The 19,744-nt window shown below is 46.3% G+C and overlaps 1 protein-coding gene and 1 long non-coding RNA gene across 4 annotated transcripts in view; one reads left to right on the top strand and one right to left on the bottom strand.

Moving 5' to 3' along the window:
* SGCA (sarcoglycan alpha) overlaps window positions 1–19,744 on the bottom strand; it is a 70,823-nt gene that overhangs the window by 11,028 nt on the left and 40,051 nt on the right. For all 3 annotated transcript variants that reach the window (XM_056547528.1, XM_056547527.1, XM_056547526.1), the window contains 2 exons: window positions 9,782–9,980; window positions 6,236–6,395 (listed from right to left, as the gene is read on the bottom strand). In XM_056547528.1, the coding sequence (XP_056403503.1) occupies window positions 6,236–6,395; window positions 9,782–9,980 (359 nt within the window). The remainder of the gene's footprint in view (window positions 1–6,235; window positions 6,396–9,781; window positions 9,981–19,744) is intronic.
* Window positions 7,856–19,744, top strand: part of LOC130296218 (uncharacterized) — a 35,732-nt gene continuing 23,843 nt past the window's right edge. The window contains exons 1-2 of the long non-coding RNA XR_008849161.1: window positions 7,856–8,159; window positions 10,543–10,681. This is a non-coding gene — a long non-coding RNA (uncharacterized LOC130296218). The remainder of the gene's footprint in view (window positions 8,160–10,542; window positions 10,682–19,744) is intronic.

Here is a 19,744-nt window from a genome sequence, read left to right as displayed (position 1 = left end):
GGGCAACGGCAGGAGGTCAGGAACACGGGCTAGGAACAGACAAGGGAACGCTTTCACTAGGCACTAAGGCAACAAGATCCGGCAAGGGAGTGCAGGGGAAGTGAGGTGATATAGGGAAGTGCACAGGTGGAAACTAATTAAGCTAATTGGAAGATTGGGCCAGGCACCATCATAGGTGCACTGGCCCTTTAAATCGCAGAGACCCGGCGCGCGCGCGCCCTAGGGAGCGGGGCCGCGCGCGCCGGGACAGGACCGACGGAGAGCGAGTCAGGTACGGGGACCGGGGTGCGCATCGCGAGCGGGCGCCACCCGCATCGCGAATCGCATCCCGGCTGGAGGCGGGACCGCAGCGCACCCGGTCAGTGGATCTGACCGGGGCGCTGCAGCAACGAGGATGAGGCGAGCGCTCCGGGGAGGAACGGGGACCCGGAGCGCTCGGCGTAACAGTACCCCCCCCCCTTGGGTCTCCCCCTCTTCTTGGGGCCAAAGAACCTGAGGAAAAAAAAGTCAATTTTTCCGTGATGAGGTCCGATGCACATTAGGAGGGGTTCTGTGCGGAAACGCATGAGACAGTCCAATCTTTCATTGTTAATACAATAGATGTAGAGGGGTCTGGCGAGACTGGTCACAGGGACGTAGAACCTGTTGATAAGAGAGGCCAAAAAATTTTTTCCTGCAGATCCGGAATCCAAGAAGACCATAGTAGAGAAGGAGAAGGTAGAGGCAGATATCCGCACAGGCACAGTAAGGCGTGGAGAAGCAGAGTTGACATCAAGAACTGTGTCACCTTTGTGCGGAGTCAGCGTACGTCTTTCCAGGCGGGGAGGACGGATAGGACAATCCTTCAGGAAGTGTTCGGTACCGGCATAGTACAGGCAAAGATTCTCCATGCGGCGTCGTGTCCTCTCTTGAGGTGTCAAGCGAGACCGGTCAACTTGCATAGCCTCCGCGGCGGGAAGCACAGGAACGGATTGCAGAGGACCAGAGGAGAGAGGAGCCGGGGAGAAAAAACGCCTCGTGCGAACAAAGTCCATATCCAGGCGGAGCTCCAGACGCCATCCGGAAGAACGCATGTCAATGCGAGTGGCAAGATGAATGAGTTCATGCAGGTTAGCAGGAGTCTCTCGTGCGGCCAGAACATCTTTAATGTTGCTGGATAGGCCTTTTTTAAAGGTCGCGCAGAGAATCTCACTATTCCAGGACAACTCGGAAGCAAGAGCACGGAACTGAATGGCGTACTCGCCAACGGAAGAAACACCCTGGGCCAGGTTCAGCAGGGCAGTCTTGGCAGAAGAGGCTCGGGCAGGCTCCTCGAAGACACCACGGACCTCAGCGAAGTAGGACTGGACTGTGGCTGTGGCAGGATCATTGCGGACCCCATCAAATTTGTCCGGCAGGGACAAGCAGGGGTTAGGAGCGGCCGGTTGCTGCGGAGGAGTTGCAGGAGCCGGCGGAGGAGATGGTTGTTGCAGCTGTAGCTGTGACTGAATTTGCTGTATCTGTGACTGAAGATGCAGTGTCACGGAGGTCAAGTATGCCAGCTGTTGATTTCGTTGGGCGATCTTTAGGGCTTGCTGGGCGACCAGTGTAGGGAGGTCGGTGACAACTGGCAGAGGAACTTCAGCGGGATCCATGGCCGGATCTACTGTCACGATGCCGGCTGGCAGGTAGTGGATCCTCTGTGCCAGAGAGGGATTGGCGTGGACCGTGCTAGTGGATCGGTTCTAAGTCACTACTGGTTTTCACCAGAGCCCGCCGCAAAGCGGGATGGTCTTGCTGCGGCGGTAATGACCAGGTCGTATCCACTAGCAACGGCTCACCTCTCTGACTGCTGAAGATAGGCGAGGTACAAGGGAGTAGGCAGAAGCAAGGTCGGACGTAGCAGAAGGTCGAGGCAGGCAGCAAGGATCGTAGTCAGGGGCAACGGCAGGAGGTCAGGAACACGGGCTAGGAACAGACAAGGGAACGCTTTCACTAGGCACTAAGGCAACAAGATCCGGCAAGGGAGTGCAGGGGAAGTGAGGTGATATAGGGAAGTGCACAGGTGGAAACTAATTAAGCTAATTGGAAGATTGGGCCAGGCACCATCATAGGTGCACTGGCCCTTTAAATCGCAGAGACCCGGCGCGCGCGCGCCCTAGGGAGCGGGGCCGCGCGCGCCGGGACAGGACCGACGGAGAGCGAGTCAGGTACGGGGACCGGGGTGCGCATCGCGAGCGGGCGCCACCCGCATCGCGAATCGCATCCCGGCTGGAGGCGGGACCGCAGCGCACCCGGTCAGTGGATCTGACCGGGGCGCTGCAGCAACGAGGATGAGGCGAGCGCTCCGGGGAGGAACGGGGACCCGGAGCGCTCGGCGTAACAATGATTCTGGGCCCAAACGCAGTGACTTTGTCTGGAGAGCCAACACGCACATCATTGCTCATTGGGAGCACAGCAAATCTATTGAGAATACCTTTATGGAATATTTCCAATTGAATACCACTCCAGATGTGGAACCCAGGACTTTATGGTTAGCCCATATAGCAGTAGTTAGAGGCGCTTTTATACATATGGGTCCTTTCCCCTAGAGAGATAGCTAATGCATTTCAAACTTACTACCATGGCTTGTACAATCTACAGAGAGAACCCCAGACAACCCAAGCATCTATTAACTCATTCCTGCATTCTCTTGCTCTTCCCCGACTTTCTGAACCTTCTTTCTCTTTTCTCTTAATACGCCCATCTCCCTGCAAGAGGTAGTGACTGCTATAGCATCTCTTCCACCACACAAGGCTCCAGGACCAGACACCTCCCTAATGTCTTAGCGCCCCCCCCTCCACAACATATTTAATTCAGCTATGTCCCCAGGCTCACGGGAGATGCTTACTGCGCTTATTACTACTATTCATAAGTCAGGAAAATCTCCTGATCAAACTACTAACTACAGACCGATCTCCTTATTAAATGGAGATGTTAATATTTATGCCAGAATTTTGGCATCCAGACTGTGGCCGTTACTTCCCCAACTTATTGGAGCTGACCAAGTAGGCTTCACCCCAGGACGACAGGTTTCCGACAGCACCAGACGTGTCATATCGCTCCTCCAACACTGTGAACGACTTCGCACCCCAGCAGCTTTTCTTACAATTGACACCAAAAAAGCCTTCGACAGAGTGAACTGGCAGTACGCATTCTCCACGTTGGAAGCATTTGGATTCTCAGGACCTATTCTGGAAGCGATTAGATTATTATATGCCAACCTTGCCGCGATGGTTTTTGTCAATGGAGCTTTATCTGACAAGTTCACTCTGTCGAATGGGACAAGACAGGGGTGTCCATTCTCACCCCTGCTTTGTTCTCACTATTGAGCCTCTTGCCCGTGCCATCTGAGCTCATCAAGACATCCACGGCATCACGGTAGGAGGTCAGGAGCACAAACTAGCATTATTCGCAGATGATGTGATCTTGACACTGACGTTCCCTCCTCTTTACCTGCTTTATTTTCCCTTCTGCAACAATTTAGTGAGATATCCTTCTATAAACGTAATTCCTCAAGGCCCCAGATTCTACCGATGCATCTTTCGGAGACCCTAGTAAACTCCCTTAAACTGCAGTTCGATCTGGACTGGCGAGCGGAGTCTGTGACTTACTTACTTAATTCAGTTGACATTCCCCTCTTCTCGCACCTTCCATACCAACTTTCCCCCTTTAGCTTCTTCTATGTCTACCTCTCTGACTGCTTATTCTAAACAGATCCCATCTTGGCTGGGTTGCCTGGCGGCATTTAAAATGCTCTTACTGCCAAAGCTCCTCTATTTATTCAGGACTCTTCCTATAGCCATACCAAAGTCCTTCTTTACATCTCTAAATAGGAACATCTCCACATATGTTTGGGCAGGTAGGACACCCAGAGTAGCGTGTAAGCTTATGGCAACACATTCAGATGCAGGGGGCCTTGGCCTCCCTCATCTAAAGGACTACCACAGGGCTTGTATTTTAGACCAAATTCAATATTGGTGGTCAGACAATACAGATAAAACATGGATTGGAATAGAAGAAGCGTGTTTTAACCCTTTGTCTCTTAGATCCCGCCTTCTGGTAGTACCAAGCAACTCTACGCCCCCTCCCATTTATCAGCCATCAATGTATCGGACGGTGTATAGACACATTTTCTCAAGCAACCACTACAGAAAAGGATTTGCATTTTATAAGATGTTCCCCTAGATTTTCTAACCCACTATATCCCTGAGCTTAATCTCCACTCCTAGCAAAAGAGGGGTATTGCTATGATAGGCGACCTCTTAGACAAAAAAGGTACTGTACACTTCCTTTATCTAAGAGAGATGTATAGCCTGCCCCATGCTGACTTTTATAAAAGCCTGCAGATTAGGAGCCTCTTAACCACTGATTTCTGTCGCAATATTTTAGTACCCTCCCATATTTTACCCTTCTTTCAGAGGCCCTCGTCCAGTAAGAAAGGGATCACCTTATTTTACAATCTACTGAGTGACCGAACATAAATTACAAAACTCCCGTATATGGAAAGGTGGGAGAGGGACCTTGGAGAATCCTATACCACAACCCAATGGCTTCAAGCCCTGAGCAATTCCCATAAGTTACTACGATCCACCAACCATAGAGAGGCGGTGGCTAAATCAATTTTTCGGTGGTATTATATGCCTTCCAGGCTTCTCATTATGAATCCTGAATGCTCCAACCTTTGCTGGCGCGAATGTGGGCAGAAGGGGACCCTCCTACACACACTATGGGAATGCCCTAAACTGTATCCGCTATGGAATGGGGTTCAACTGCTATTACAAAAACTCCTGGGTAGTGATTTTACCGTACAGCCCCGCCTGGCACTTTTACTTTTAAACATTGACCATTTACCTGTGAGTGTTTGTTCACCGGTGGCCCATATATTGATGTCTGCCAAACTTCTCATTACAAGGAGATGGCGGTCACTGGAGATTCCCAGCCTTATAAACTTATAGAACTTATAAACTTGGTGAACCTTTCTTGTAGCTATGATTTGCATATGTTCACTCCCAGTACAAGACACTCCTTAAGTGTTGGTGAGTATGGCATATTTGATTGAATTGTGATGTCCCAGTACAGGACATGGTCCTGTACTAGCCTTAGGCCCTGTCAGGTTAAGTCCCTCAGTGACCTGGGAGCTCCCCTGCAAGGTCTCCCCCTGTTGTTTCCAGAATGTTGTGTATATCACTTTAATGCATAGACAGTCTCCTAGTGTATAGGTAGTATAAGTAGGACCTGTTTAAGTCTGTCACATGTTATGTTATGCAGTCACATGATTTGTTGCCACATGTTCTCCCAGAGAGCACCAGCTTAACCTATGACCCGCAACTTGACCAATGGGCTTTAGTCCAGCCCCCCACTATATAAAGGGGCGGCCATTACAATTCACTCTCTTTTCTTAGCTCTTACCACCTTGCTACCCTACTGAGAACAGCTACCACCAGAGATCTCAGTGCAAGTGATCAGCATCTGGAAGACTCCAAACGCTACAGTCATTCCAGTAAGTCTGCTGTCACTGAAACTAGTCAAGTCAAGTCCAATCTCGAGTCAAGTTAATTACAAGTATATTGGTCCAGCAAGCTGTGAGGTCCTTCTGGGTCCTGGCCACCTCTCTGGGAAATCTGGCCTTAGCTTTGAAGATAATTCCATCTGTCTTATATTCAGTAAAGCCTCCGTTTGACCATAACTGGTTGTAGACTCTCATTTCACTACTAGCAACTGGGATAGTGGAAAAACCGGGCGTGTGGTGTTCCAAAACCCTAAAACCACACTAGCTTCACGAACACTAGGGGTTACTACCATCCGACCCCCGGGGTTAATAACATCTGATCCCAACACTCACACCGCAACACCCGTGGTCCCGTCATACACCCATGGGTCCCCACAGAATGACACTTTCGGGATTCCCGCTTAAGATGAAAGTCTATTGTGGGTATCCCTAATGTAGGTATCCCTAATGTTTTCATTTGTGTTGTTGCTCTTCTTCTTTATGATTATGTTTGAGTGCCCGTATAAGGGCTTTTTTTGGTTCTCTACTCATCTACTTGTATTACATTTCTCATAATGTATTACTTTGTATTGATTACATTATACTGTAAACTGTTGTATTTTTTCAAAATTTCTTTAAAATTAAAACAATTTGAATAAAAATAAAAAAAACTGTTAGAGCTTATGCCACCCAGTGACCATACTCAGTACTACACATGTTACTTACCAGAGTCACGTTGCACCAGTCTATGCTGAAGTCATTAGGTGGAAGCTCAGGACATAACACCGGTTTCTTCCCTTCTTTGCACTGCTCACGGATCTGTGGCTTTTGGGTCTCGTAAAGACATTCTGGAAAGGGAACAACAGATCCCACCTTTACGAACACCCTGCATAGGAGCAAAAGGATCAGTCTTTACATAATAGTTAAAATAAAGCATTTTGTTCTAAGGTGCAGGTCAATGGTGTGCATATTGCAGAGGCGGGTGAGGTGACTGCTATTAGTTGTCACCCAGCTTTCCCAGAAACAGATATAACTAAGGTGGGACCAACATTGATTCACTTAGGGTAGTGGTCTACAAACTGAGGACCTCCAGATGTTGCAAAACTACAACTCCCAGCGTGCCTGGACAGCCTTTGACTATAGATCAGTGGTCTCCAAACTGTGGACCTCCAGCTGTTGGCTGTCCAGGCATGCTGGGAGTTGTACAATTTCTGGAGGTACACAGCCTGGAGACCACTGACTTAGGGACTTATTTTAAGAAAACATTTTGAATTCTAAATGCCTTTTGAAGATGGCATCGCTGGCATTACCCTGAGTGTAATTATAGGCACGCTCTGTGAAGTAAAAGCAGTGCGAATTATGTGAAGGGCAGTGACAGTAATGGCGCTTAACACAGCATGGGATTACTTTGTAGAAGCACGGAGTAAGAACATTAAAACTGCACAGATGTTGCTGCCGAAAGGATTAAACCAATGTCCCTGAATGTACAACCTCTGCCGCATGGTAAAGAGGGTCAAAACAGTATTCCAACCTGTGACGGCACCACAACTCCCAGCATGCTGTGTGTTGCAACAGCTGAAGAGCTACACATTAATCTAATGCAGGGTTTTCCAAACAGTGTGCCTCCAGCTGTTGCAAAACTACAACTTCCAACATGCTCGGAAAGCCGTTGGCTGTCCGGGCATGCTGTGAGTCGTAGTTTTGCAACAGCAGGAGACACACTGTTTGGAAAATGGTGATCTAATGAGTCTTAGGGGTCCGTTCACATGTGTGTATTCATGTGCGTTTTTTTTTTTGGTGAAGATTTTGCCGCCCATTGACTTCAACGGATAGCAAAATCCTTTACAGCTAATCTGCAGCAAAAAATATGCACATGTGAATGTACTAGGGCTGCACGATTTGGGGAAAATGTGTGACTGCGATCATGGAGGTAAATATTGCGATTTCAATGCGTGATTGCCATATAATAAACAAATGGTGAAATACCCCCTATTCCATGTCCAATCCCCCCATTTCATATAGCCATTCCCCTTATTTCATGATATGAAATGAGGGGAACGACTACACGGCTCATATAAGGGGGGGGGGCGGCTATATAGGGGGCGGCTATATGAAGGGAGACGGCTATATAAGGGGGGGACAACTATATGAAGGGAGACGGCTATATAAGGGGGGGACAGCTATATGAAGGGAGATGGCTATATGAGGGGGGGGGGACAGGTTATATTGGGGGGAACGGCTATGTGATGTCCCGGTACCGAACCTAGTTCTGTACCATCCTTAGGTCCCCTCAGGAAGAGTCCCTTAGGTCCACAGGGCTTTCCTGTAGGGCTTCCCCCAGGTTGCATTATATCAAGTGTCTTGTATAAATGCCATGTGTATTTATTATGTTAATTTTAAGTGGTTGTTCATATGTATAAAGCTGTACAAAGTGTATAGAGTGTTGGTCATGTGACCTGCAGTCATGTGACATACCCAGAGTTCCAAGGGTACAGGTACCCCAGGCAACTAGCAACCAATGGCCTTTAGTCCAGCCCCCTAGTATATAAGGGGCTGTAGTCTCCAGATTCTCTCTCTTAATTCATGGACCTAAAAGGAAGCACAAAGTCCTGTATACTGCAAATTCATCTCCAGCAGCCACTTCTAAACCGTGAGTTACAAATATCTCTAAAAATCAAGTGACTATTACTCAGCGAAGGAATTTATTAGTATCACAGTGGCCTGCCTAAATATCCTCATAACTACAAGTCCAAGCAAGACTGTGAGGTATCCAGTGTCCCGGTTGCCACTGAGGAAACTGCATTATTGTAAAGACTGTTTCCTGCATATTGCAAGTAAAAGTTCCAGTTACTTCAAAACCCTTGCTGTGGACATTCATTGCATGCCGTTTTTGGACTGGTTGTCGGCGGTCCTTATACTGAAACAACCACATCCTGGCGTCACGAACACTAAGGGGTTAACAACATCTTGCCCCCAGGTTTAATACCACCAGACCCTGCTACATCCATTGCAATACCCCTTGGTCACCACAGCTATATGAGGAGGGAACAGTTATAGCCATTCCTCCTCGCATAGTCATTACACCCCCCCCCCCCCATATAGCCGTTCCTCTACTATTTGGCACGGAAATTCTGATGTGCGAATATGGCCTAATAGTCTTGAGGAACGTGCTCTCGAATCTCTCAATGTGCAAGAAGAAGTGCAGACATGTTACACAAAAAGCATGAACTGCACCTCGCCAGAGCCTAACCCACCGCCACTGCTGCCGTCACTCCCCCTACCATAGACATTAGGTTTCCGAAACTAGAGACGCAGTCACCGCATAGAATTCAGGTGCTGCAGGGAGATCGCGGGGGGTCTCAGCAGCGGGCCCCCCGCGATCAAACATCTTATCCCCTATCCAAAGGATAAAATATTTTTGCCCGGAATACCCCTTTAAATCTGCAGATTTAAATTCTGCTTATCAAATAGGCACAGGATACGGTACATGCGAATAGACCCTAAAGGAGTATTTCAGCAATTTGACACTAAGGTACAGTATATAAATTTGTACATTATTTTAAGTAAACCTTGTATATATTCACAATATATAAAATTACACTTAAAGGGTACCTCTCATCAAAAAAACTTTTGATATATTATAGATTAATGTATGCAGAATAACTTCACAATTGCATGTTATAAAAAAATATGCTTCTTTCTATTTAATTTTCCACTTTGAAGAAATGACCACTAGGGGTCTCCCTACCAGTCCTGGCAGCAAGCATTTCAGACTCATGCTGGAGTCCTAAACACTACGAGCTGCCAGTCTGCTTTGTTCACAAAGGAGAACACTCAGAGCTGCCAGCCTGCTTTGTTCACAGCCTGTTTGGCTGTGAACAAAGCAGGCTGGCAGCTCTGAGTGTTTAGGACTCCAGCATGAGTCAGAAATGCTTGCTGACAGGACTGATCGGGAAAAATACAATAGAAAGAAGCATATTTTTCATTAACATGCTATTGGAAAGTTATTCAACATTCATTAATCTAAAATATATCAAAAGTTTATTTGATGAGAGGTATCCTTTAACAGGGTTTTAGAAAGCTAGGATACGCGGAGATGTTTGTCAGGTTCTCTCATAGAAGGTAAACAGATTATACAGGATTTGTGCACAATGAAGAAACTCTCTTAGCTACTGTTGGGTAGAAAAAAAAATCAGTTTTGAAAATGCTAGTAAACATCTCCTGGACCCTGTGATATCTTATTGCCAATACATGATTGCTCTGTATGAATACCCTTCTTTTAGTCCCGGCAGTGGTAGCGGCACTCTGCCCCCTTTGTCCAGTGCCGACGTGACATTGATGACAGAAAGTCGCTGGGTGTTCCAAAGTTCCTGAAGAGGGACCTGGAAGTTGTGTCGGGCTTCTGGTGGGAGCATCTCTTCCACATCCACATTGTCAATCAGAAATTCCGCTTCATACGGAGAGGGAACATCTTTAGGGGGACAAAAGTGAAGAATAAGTCAATAGTGTGAGGGGGTCAGTAGTAGGTGGTGAACGTCATTAACATAGAAGAACGTCATTTTATAAAATCATTTCTAGTATAATGAGGTTACACTATATGCATTAGTGGGGGAGACACTGGGCTGATTTTAAAGGGGTACTCCGGTGCTTAAAGGATAGGGGATAAGATGCCTGATTGCGGGAGTCCCGCAGCTGGGGACCCCCGGGATCATGAACACGGCACCCCGTTTGTAATCAGTGCCCCGAGCGTGTTCACTCCGGGACTGTTTACCAGCGACGGCAGGGCCGGTGGCGTGTGACGTCACGCCACCGCCACCGTGTGACGTCACGCTCCTTTGGATAGGGGATAAGATGTTTAAGCACCGGAGTACCCCTTTAAGGGTGCATTCACACTGAACAGAATTTCCATGCACATTGACAGAGACATTCAATGCACAGCAGCGCCGATTCAGTCAGCACTTGGACATGCACCATCACCACTGATGGCAATCTGACCGGATGCGCTGAAACAATGAACATGTTCATTCTTTCAGGGGAGTCTAGAATCTGGTACCAGCTTGAAGAAGCGCCGTTTCCGGCGTGAAACAGCCGGTCCTGGTGTACGCCCCCTGCCTCTCTCCATTCACCTGCTTCTGCTACCTGGAATGCTGCAATAAAGCTCCGTTACCATTGGTGAGTGCAGTCTTGTTTCCTTGATTTCATATTCATCGCTCTACATATGGACTTTGCACCTCCTGTACTGGCACCCACGCGGGGTTACACACGCACTCCACCATAGCTCCATATCACTGAAACCGCAGCCTTATTCCTGCTTGTGCCGGGTCACTCCATACCTTTGCTGTATACAGTGCAGCAGAATCCCACTAAAGGAATTTTATAACAATAATTCCATAGTGTGAATGTGCCCTAACAGTAAAGAGAACATATAATTCCCCCCCCCCCCCCCCCACTGTATTATAGGAGTTAAAGTCAGAGTAAAAATTAAAAAAAAAGTTATTGCTCTAACAGTTTCAACTTGAATTTATATGAATTTATTAAAAGGGGTACTCCGGTGGAAAACATATATTTTTTTTAAATCAACAGTGCCAGAAAGTTAAACAGATTTAAAAAATCTTTACCCTTCCTGTACTATTTAGCAGCTGTATGCTACAGAGGAAATTCAATTCTTTTTGAATTTCTTTTTTGTCTTGTCCACAGTGCTCTCTGCTGACACCTCTGTCCGTGTCAGGAACTGTCCAGGGCAGCATAGATTAGTAATGGGGATTTTCTCCTGCTCTGGACAGTTCCTGATACGGGCATCAGGTGTCAGCAGAGAGCACTGTGGACAACACAAAAAAGAAATTCAAAAAGAAAATAATTTTCTCTGTAGCATACAGCTGCTAAGAAGTACTGGAGGGGTAAAACATTTTTAATAGAAGTCATTTACAAATCTTTGTAACTTTCTGGCACCAGTTGATTTAAAAAAAAAAAAATTCCACCAGAGTACCCCTTTAAAGTGAATTTATGTTGTACTGGCTCTTGTAATACCAGATCTCTCCTGCGGGGTTGCTGCAGAGCAAATATGTAACTACTCAGAATTTCAACTGTATGACCCACCACATTATGTTGATCACCAGTATATGTACTGACAGACATTGAGCACATTGCCCAATTCCAAGGTATGATGGAAGTTAAAGTCATTCTTTCCATTGTTTATAGGGAAATTTCAGGAATTTTTTTGTCTATTTGACTGTCCTACAGAGTCTGTAAAGTTTGTGTAGTTCTTTATATAGTGTCTGTACCTGTATTTAATGGTTGGTCTTGCACTTCTTATGTGATCTTTGCCCTGATGTTTAGCATACAATTTGAGTGTCATCTCAGGTTGCAATGAGGCCTGAGACATTACATTACTAGAGAGGTATTGAAAGCAGCCTGTCTGCTTCAATGGGTGGAGAGACCGATGGGTTGGGAGGGAGAAAAGTAACCTCACACTTACAAACAATGGATCCTGGGACTTGTAGTTGGAGGGAGGGAACTCAAACAGGAAATAGCCTGTTCACAAATAGATTGCCACAGCGTTATGGTGGACTCACAACACAACCATTTAGCCCCAAAATAGGCACGGATTCTTCCTAATCATGTCCATTACTGTCTGGCAGGTAAGTACTAAAGTCACCTTATGGTGGATAACCCCTTTAACCCCTTAAGGACCAAGGACGTACCGGTACGTCCTTGGTCCTGCTCTTCTGATATAACGCGGGGTTACACAGTAACCCCGCGTCATATCACGGCGGGCCCGATGTCATAGTGAAGCCGGGACCCGCCTCTAATAGCGCGCAGCGCCGATCGCGGCGCCGCGCTAAAAGTGAAAGTTCCCGACTTAGTCGAGCTGTTCGGGATAGCCGCGGCTAATCGCGGCATCCCGAACAGCTGACAGGACAGCGGGAGGGCCCCTTCCTGCCTCCTCGCTGTCCGATCGCCGAATGACTGCTCAGTGCCTGAGATCCAGGCATGAGCAGTCATGCGGCAGAATCGTTGATCACTGGTTTCTTATGAGAAACCAGTGATCAACATAGAAGATCAGTGTGTGCAGTGTTATAGGTCCCTATGGGACCTATAACACTGCAAAAAAAAAGTGAAAAAAAAAAGTGAATAAAGATCATTTAACTCCTCCCCTATTAAAAGTTTGAATCACCCCCCTTTTCCAATAAAAAAAAAAAAAACAGTGTAAATAAAAATAAAAATAAACATATGTGGTATCACCGCGTGCGGAAATGTCCGAATTATAAAAATATATCATTAATTAAACCGCTCGGTCAATGGCGTGCGCGCAAAAAAATTCCAAAGTCCAAAATAGTGCATTTTTGGTCACTTTTTATATCATTTAAAAATGAATAAAAAGTGATCAATAAGTCCTATCAATGCAAAAATGGTACCGTTAAAAACTTCAGATCACGGCGCAAAAAATTAGCCCTCATACCGCCCCATACACGGAAAAATAAAAAAGTTATAGGGGTCAGAAGATGACAATTTTAAACGTATTAATTTTCCTGCATGTAGTTATGATTTTTTCCAGAAGTCCGACAAAATCAAACCTATATAAGTAGGGTATCATTTTAATCGTATGGACCTACAGAATACATATCAGGTGTCATTTTTACCGAAAAATGTACTACGTAGAAACGGAAGCCCCCAAAATTACAAAACAGCGTTTTTTTTCAATTTTGTCGCACAATGATTTTTTTTCCCGCTTCACCATAGATTTTTGGGCAAAATGAATGACGTCATTACAAAGTAGAATTGGTGGCGCAAAAAATAAGCCATCATATGGATTTTTAGGTGTAAATTTGAAAGAGTTATGATTTTTTAAAGGCAAGGAGCAAAAAACGAAAATGCAAAAACGGAAAAAAACCCGATCCTTAAGGGGTTAAAGGGGTACTCCGGTGGAAAACATTTTTTTTTCAAAATTAACTGCTGCCAGAAAGTTAAACAGATTTGTAAATTACTTCTATTAAAAATTCTTAATCCTTTCAATACTTATCAGTTGCTGTTTAATACAGAGAAAGTTCTTTCCTTTTTGAATTTATTTTCTGTCTGTCCACGGTGCTTGCTGCTGACACCTCTGTTCATGTCAGGAACTGTCCAGAGCAGGAGAGGTTTGCTATGAGGAATTGTTCCTGCTCTGGACAGTTCCTGACATGGACAGAGGTGTCAGCAGCGAGCACCGTCAGCGTCGCCGACAATGGCAGCCGCCGGTGACCTGAGAAGGTACAAGAAGGCCAAGCTAAAGCATGTCCAGGCCAGCCCAGAGGTAGTGGGTGAAGCAGCTGCTGATCCCCAAAATACTATCAATAAAAGCAATGTTATTACAAGGTGTGTGAAAGATGGGAGTGGTAGTGCTGTGGATGAGAGGGGTGTATGTGACAGTGGTAGTGGTGCAAATGGGAGGAGTGGTAGTGGTGCAGATGGTAGGAGTGGTAGTGGTGTAGATGGGAGGAGTGGTAGTGGTGCAGATGGGAGGAGTGGTAGTGGAGTGATCGGGAGGAGCGGCAGTGAAGTGAATAAGAGTGGTGATAGTAGAGTGAATAGGAGGGGTGGTAGTGGTGTGAATGAGAGGAGTGGTAGTGGTGCAGATAGGAGGAGTAGTGGTGTAAATGAGAGTAGTAGTAGTGGTGTGGATGGTAGGAATAAGAGTGGCTTTTGTGGCAGTACAGGTGGCCTAGGCGGGGATGTAGGAACAGTGTCTAGTCCCGCTATTGTGGAGGAGGAGGAGAAGGAGGAGCAGACAGTAAATGGTGGCCAGAAAAAGAAGAAGAGGAGGAAGAAGGGTAAGAGTAAGGCGGCGCCGTCCTCCTCTTCAGTTGTAGCCTCAGACCATAGAAGGAACAACTCAGTCTCCGACCCTCTTATCGTCCTTTCAAATCGATATGAGGCCCTTGAGGATACTATCTCCCCTCCTCTTCTCGAGGGTCAGGAGGCAGTGCGGCCTCCAGGAGGTGCCGAGCCTCCTTCCTCTGGGGCAGTTTCCTCAGGGGCGGAGGTAACACTAGATGCTGGAGGTAAAGATCCTGGGATGGATATATCCCTGAGTTTAAAAAGAGGCAATGGGTCTTCCTCCGATTCAGATGGGGGAGGAGGGAAGGAGAGGAAGAAGGTTTAAGGGGTGAGGCCATCTAACTCAATCACCCAGGATGGCGGCACTAACCCCACTGATGTTGGCATCCATTAACTGTGCCAGCATAAAATCAGATATGGCTAGATTCGCAGCCTTTGATTTTCTCGGCCGTGTTGAAGCCGACAATTTCTGTTTACAAGAGACCAGGTTGTCAGATCTAGCCTCTCTGGTAAAAGCCAGAAGAGAGTGGAGGCGTGGTCCCTCCCACTGGTCTCTTGTGGCTGAGCCGTATAGTGGGGTGGTGGTCCTTTTTACCGCTCCTGTTGAATGCAGACGGGTTATTGATTTAGAAATGGGGAGGTGCCTGATCTTAGATGTCTTCATGAAGGGACAAGAGCTTCGGCTCATTAACATCTACGCCCCGCAAACTAAGCGGGGCCGTAAAGATATCTTTATGAGGATTAAGCCCTTTCTTTTTACGAGTCGGCAAGTGATCTTTGGAGGGGACTTCAATAATGTCACGAGGTCCCAAGATAGGAGAGGCTCCAATGGTCCGCTGACTTGCGATAGTGTGGCACTGATTAGCATAACTAGAGAAGCTCGCCTAAAGGATGCCCATATCCGGAGCCCCTCAGGCCACGCGGGTTTCACCTATCATCAAGGTAGTCGCAGGTCTAGGATAGATAGGTTTTATTTAAAGGAGGAAGCTGTCTCTTCCGCAGTGTCTGTGGTTGAGGTGGAGTTCTCCGACCACTGTATGATTTTGTTTTCCCTGAATGTTTCAGAGACCCCCCGGATGGGAAAAGGTTATTGGAGGCTGAATTTGTGCCTCCTGGAGGAAGCGGAGATAAGACAGTCCTTTGAGGATTTTCTTCAGAGTCAGGTACCTTTACTGGGCCTATGTAGTAGAAAGTCAGAGTGGTGGGAGATATTCAAGAAGCGGGTTGCGGGGTTCTTCTGCCAGCTCTCGAGCCTCAGGTCCCTGAACAGGTATCGCTTGTATCAGGGTCTGAGGAGGAAACTCGAACTTCTCGTCTCGACTGGAGGTAGCCGAGAGGATATCTCCAGAGTGAAATCCTTGCTGATGGGGTGTCAGTACGATAGGCACGCATCTTTGGTTTTTGAGAGGGATTTTGGGAAGTACCGCTCGCCCGACCCTTACAGAAACTGTAAGATGTCAGTGAGTAGTAAAGTCATTTCAGGATTGATTGATAGTCCAGGATCTCTGAATCGGTCCAGATCAGGGATCTTGGAGGTCGTCAGATCCTTCTACTTGCACCTCTTGGGGAGGAAGGATCTAGATCGAGACAAGATGTCGGCTTTCTTGACTAAAACCATTCCTGAGCCAGGGCTAGACCCCTCTCTTGATATTTTGGCAGAAGAAATCAGGGAAGAGGAAGTGAGACTGGCGATCGAGGGGCTTGCCCCTAAGAAGTCGCCAGGTCCGGATGGCTTAACATCCGAGTGGTACAGGACCTTTAAGGAGTCTTTAGCTCCCCTCTTGACTGAGGTATTCAATGAGTGTCTCTCCTCGGGCACTCTGCCAAATTCATTGAGGAGGTCAGCCCTGATTCTTCTGTCAAAGGGTAAAGATCCCAGCCGTATTGAGAATTGGAGGCCCATAGCTCTTCTCAATAAGGACAGGAAGCTTCTGGCTAAGATACTGTTTAATCGGCTGGTGAAGTTTGCACCCCGGCTCCTTTTGGGGGCTCAGCACTGCTCTGTTCCAGGCCGAAGCACCTTAAGTGCGGTCCTTAGTGTCAGGGAGGCAGTGGAGCAGAGTAGTGCGGGTTTATGGAAAGGGTACTTGCTGTCCCTGGATCAGGCCAAAGCATTTGATCGGGTGAACCACGAGTACCTCTGTCCTCCTGAGATATGGCTTGTCCTGTCCTGTCCTCCTGAGATATGGCTTACAAACTACTTTTGTTAATTGGCTTAAGATCTTGTATGCAGGGGCAGAGAGTTTCCCGCTGGTGAACGGTTGGTCTGGCAGCTCTTTTGTGGTGGGATCCGGAGTCCGTCAGGGTTGTCCTTTGAGCACGCTTTTATACGTGTTTGCAATCAATCCCTTCGTCCAGAGGGTAGATTGTGGGCAGTTGGCGGGATGTCGGGATGAGTCTGGCGGGATGAGTCTAGCAGAGCTGGATGTCGCCCAGAGAGTGGTGGCGTACGCTGACGATGTCACCATTTTCGTGTCCTCGCAAGAGGAGGTCGATGTGGTGATGTCAGAAGTGGACCGCTACTCGAAGGCATCCGGGTCTAAGATAAACCGGGATAAGTGTGAGAGTCTCTGGCTGGGAGGGGGAGATCCCACGTTTGATCTCCTGGACACCCTTCCAGGGCCCCAAGAGTCAGCAAAAGTTTTGGGCATCACATTCGGCCAAGATGATTATCCCACCGAAAACTGGGATGGTAAGCTCCAGGATGCCGCTCAGAAGGTGGACCAGTGGAAGGGTTGGTCTATGACCCTCAGGGAAAGGGTACACCTGATCAAATCGTACCTGCTCCCCTTGTTTATCTATCTGGGCAGCGTATGTATCTTACCAGAGGCTTACTACACTAGGGTCTACAGCCTGTTTTTCCAACTGTTATGGGGAAACTGGATGAACCTAGTCAAGAGGGAGGTTACGTACCGCACGAGGAGACTATGGGGTTTATCTATGGTAAACCCTGTGGTGTTCTTAACCAACACCTTCTAGAAAGCTAACATCTCAAACCTCTGATCAGAGAGGGCTTCTCCGTGGGTACTCTCCTGCAGGGAATGGTTTCGGCCTTTCTTCCAGGAATGGGAGACTGGAGGGCAAGTGAAGGACCTCCGTACGCCCCATGGATATCTTCCGGCTTATGCTACCCCGACTCTGAAGGCGATACGTCGGTGGGGTCTGGGAGTGTGGGAGATCAGGACCCAGTCAAGGCAGTTCCTTGACAAACGGGTTCTGTTGACCCACTTCCAGAAGCCTCTGGCGCTCGGGGACTGCCCAGGTCGGGATCTGAGGGTGGGGTTGTACCTTTTAAACATGAAAAGGATCCCCCAGAAATGTAGGGACTTGGCCTGGCACTGTTTTCAGGGGAAGCTATATGTGAGGGACAATTTGAAGTGTAGGAACTCTGATGACCGAGAAGAGTGTGGGGACACGCTGGAAAGCATGGACCATTTCCTGCTTCATTGTCCCTTTAATATAGGGGTTTGCAACAGGGTGGGTGCTTCCATTGGCTGGAGTCAACTTGCCGGCCTTACCTATCCGGAGTGGGCTTATGGGGCATTCAGGACCCTGGGTGGCCGAGACCGGGGCACTTTATTCTTAGTTAGTTTAGTGGTTAGGTACTACACGTGGAATGCACGGTGTTTAGTGTCGACCCAACAGAAAATCCTCTCCGAGGTGGAGGTCTGTAGGAATATCACTGGTGACCTCGGGAAGATCAGGTCTTTGGAGTATGGCAGTCTTGGTAACAGTAGGGCTTCTCTCCTATGGAGAGGGTTTTCTTTTGATGTGCCCTAGGTACTAGACCTTTTGGGTAGAGTACCTTTATTTTGGTTAGGGACAGTGTTATAGGGATAGAGATAGGATGAGAACAGGGTTAGTTTGAATGGAGGGATAGGATTAGGGAGAATTGTAGGGGGGGTTATGGAAAGAGTGTAAAATTATTTTGAATGTATCAAGTCTGCCATCCTTCTCCCCGGTGGTGGGCTAATGCATGTGCACGCTAGCTTCTTGTTTTGTTTTTAAGCTGATATGGTAAGAAGGGTTTACAGGCGACCAAACTTGGGCCTAAAGTGGGTTGTGGTTCAGTGTGTATAAGTTGGTTGGGAGGAGTGCTAGGTGGGGAGGGTGTGCTTGTGGGTGGTGGTGTTCATTTTTGGGGGACCTGACATGGGTCAGTTAAGGACTGGACTTTGTGAACTGTAAGAACGGTATGGACTCTGACCCCATGTACAGGAGGAGTGGTGTGGGTGAGGGTACAGTTTTAGTGTAGGGATTTTCCTAGGGTTTTCTATTGATTTTGTAGGTGTTTTCTGTAGTGCATATATTTTGTTTATATTATATTTTATTTATATAGTATATTTAGTGATTTTGTACCTATATTGTGTTATATCTATATTGTTTCATATTGTTTCATGTTATAGCGTTATGGTAGCCGGACCAGTTGTTGTGTTGATATGTGGTTTACTTTGTTTATTTCAGTTATTTGGTCTGTTTTGTTATGTTTTCTTTGGTATTTTCATTAGTCCCGGATAGAGGATCTAGTTAATTTGGTCGTTTTGTAATTGAATGTATGTGTGATATGATTATTTTGATTATTATTATTACTATTATTATTTTTATTTATAAAAAAATATATATATATATATATATATATATATATATATATGTAAAAAAAGGAAAAAAATAAATAAAATAAAAAGAAAAGAAAAATTTTATTTTGTATTTTTTTTTTAGTTGTGCTTGCTACGTTTGTTTAGTTTTCTTGTTGCGTGTTCCCAAGTATGGATGGTTTTGAGTTATAGTTGGGTAATGATAACTTTTATGTTTATATATTCATAAGCCAAGTTGTGCTATTTTATTTATTTTTCTTATGTTCATTTTCGGTAAGCGTGTGAGTGTTTGATTAGATATTTTGGGCATATTTTAATATCTTAGTATTTTAGTATCTTAGTAAAGCTGGGCTGGCCGGTTAGGCAGGGTTTTGTTTATGGGTTTTGTTTTTGATTCTAGAGTATTTCTTATTTATGTTCTAGCTGGTTAAGCTTGCTTTGTGTTTTGTATTTGATAAGTTTTGTATTTTTCTAATAAAAATAGTGTCAGCAGAGAGCACTGTGGTCAGACAGAAAGGAAATTCAAAAAGAAATGAACTTCCTCTGTAGTATACAGCAGCTGATAAGTACTGGAAGTATGAATATTTTTTTAATAGAAGTAATTTATAAATCTGTTTAACTTTCTGGCACCAGTTGATTTAAAAAAGAAAAAATGTATTCCACTGGAGTACCCCTTTAAGCTGTTGCTTTTCAGTTGTTGCAAAGCCATAACTCTCAAGATGCTCTGACATCTGAAGGATGTAGTTTTACAACAGCTGGAGGGCCACAGGTTGGGGAACCCTGTTTTAAATAGTTACCCATTTATTTGAATGGTTACCATGTACTA

Source organism: Hyla sarda, chromosome 12 (genome assembly GCF_029499605.1).
Source record: "Hyla sarda isolate aHylSar1 chromosome 12, aHylSar1.hap1, whole genome shotgun sequence".
Classification (NCBI taxonomy): domain Eukaryota; kingdom Metazoa; phylum Chordata; class Amphibia; order Anura; family Hylidae; genus Hyla; species Hyla sarda.
The sequence above is the reverse complement of the archived record's forward strand: the minus strand, read 5'-3'. Positions and strand labels throughout refer to the sequence as shown.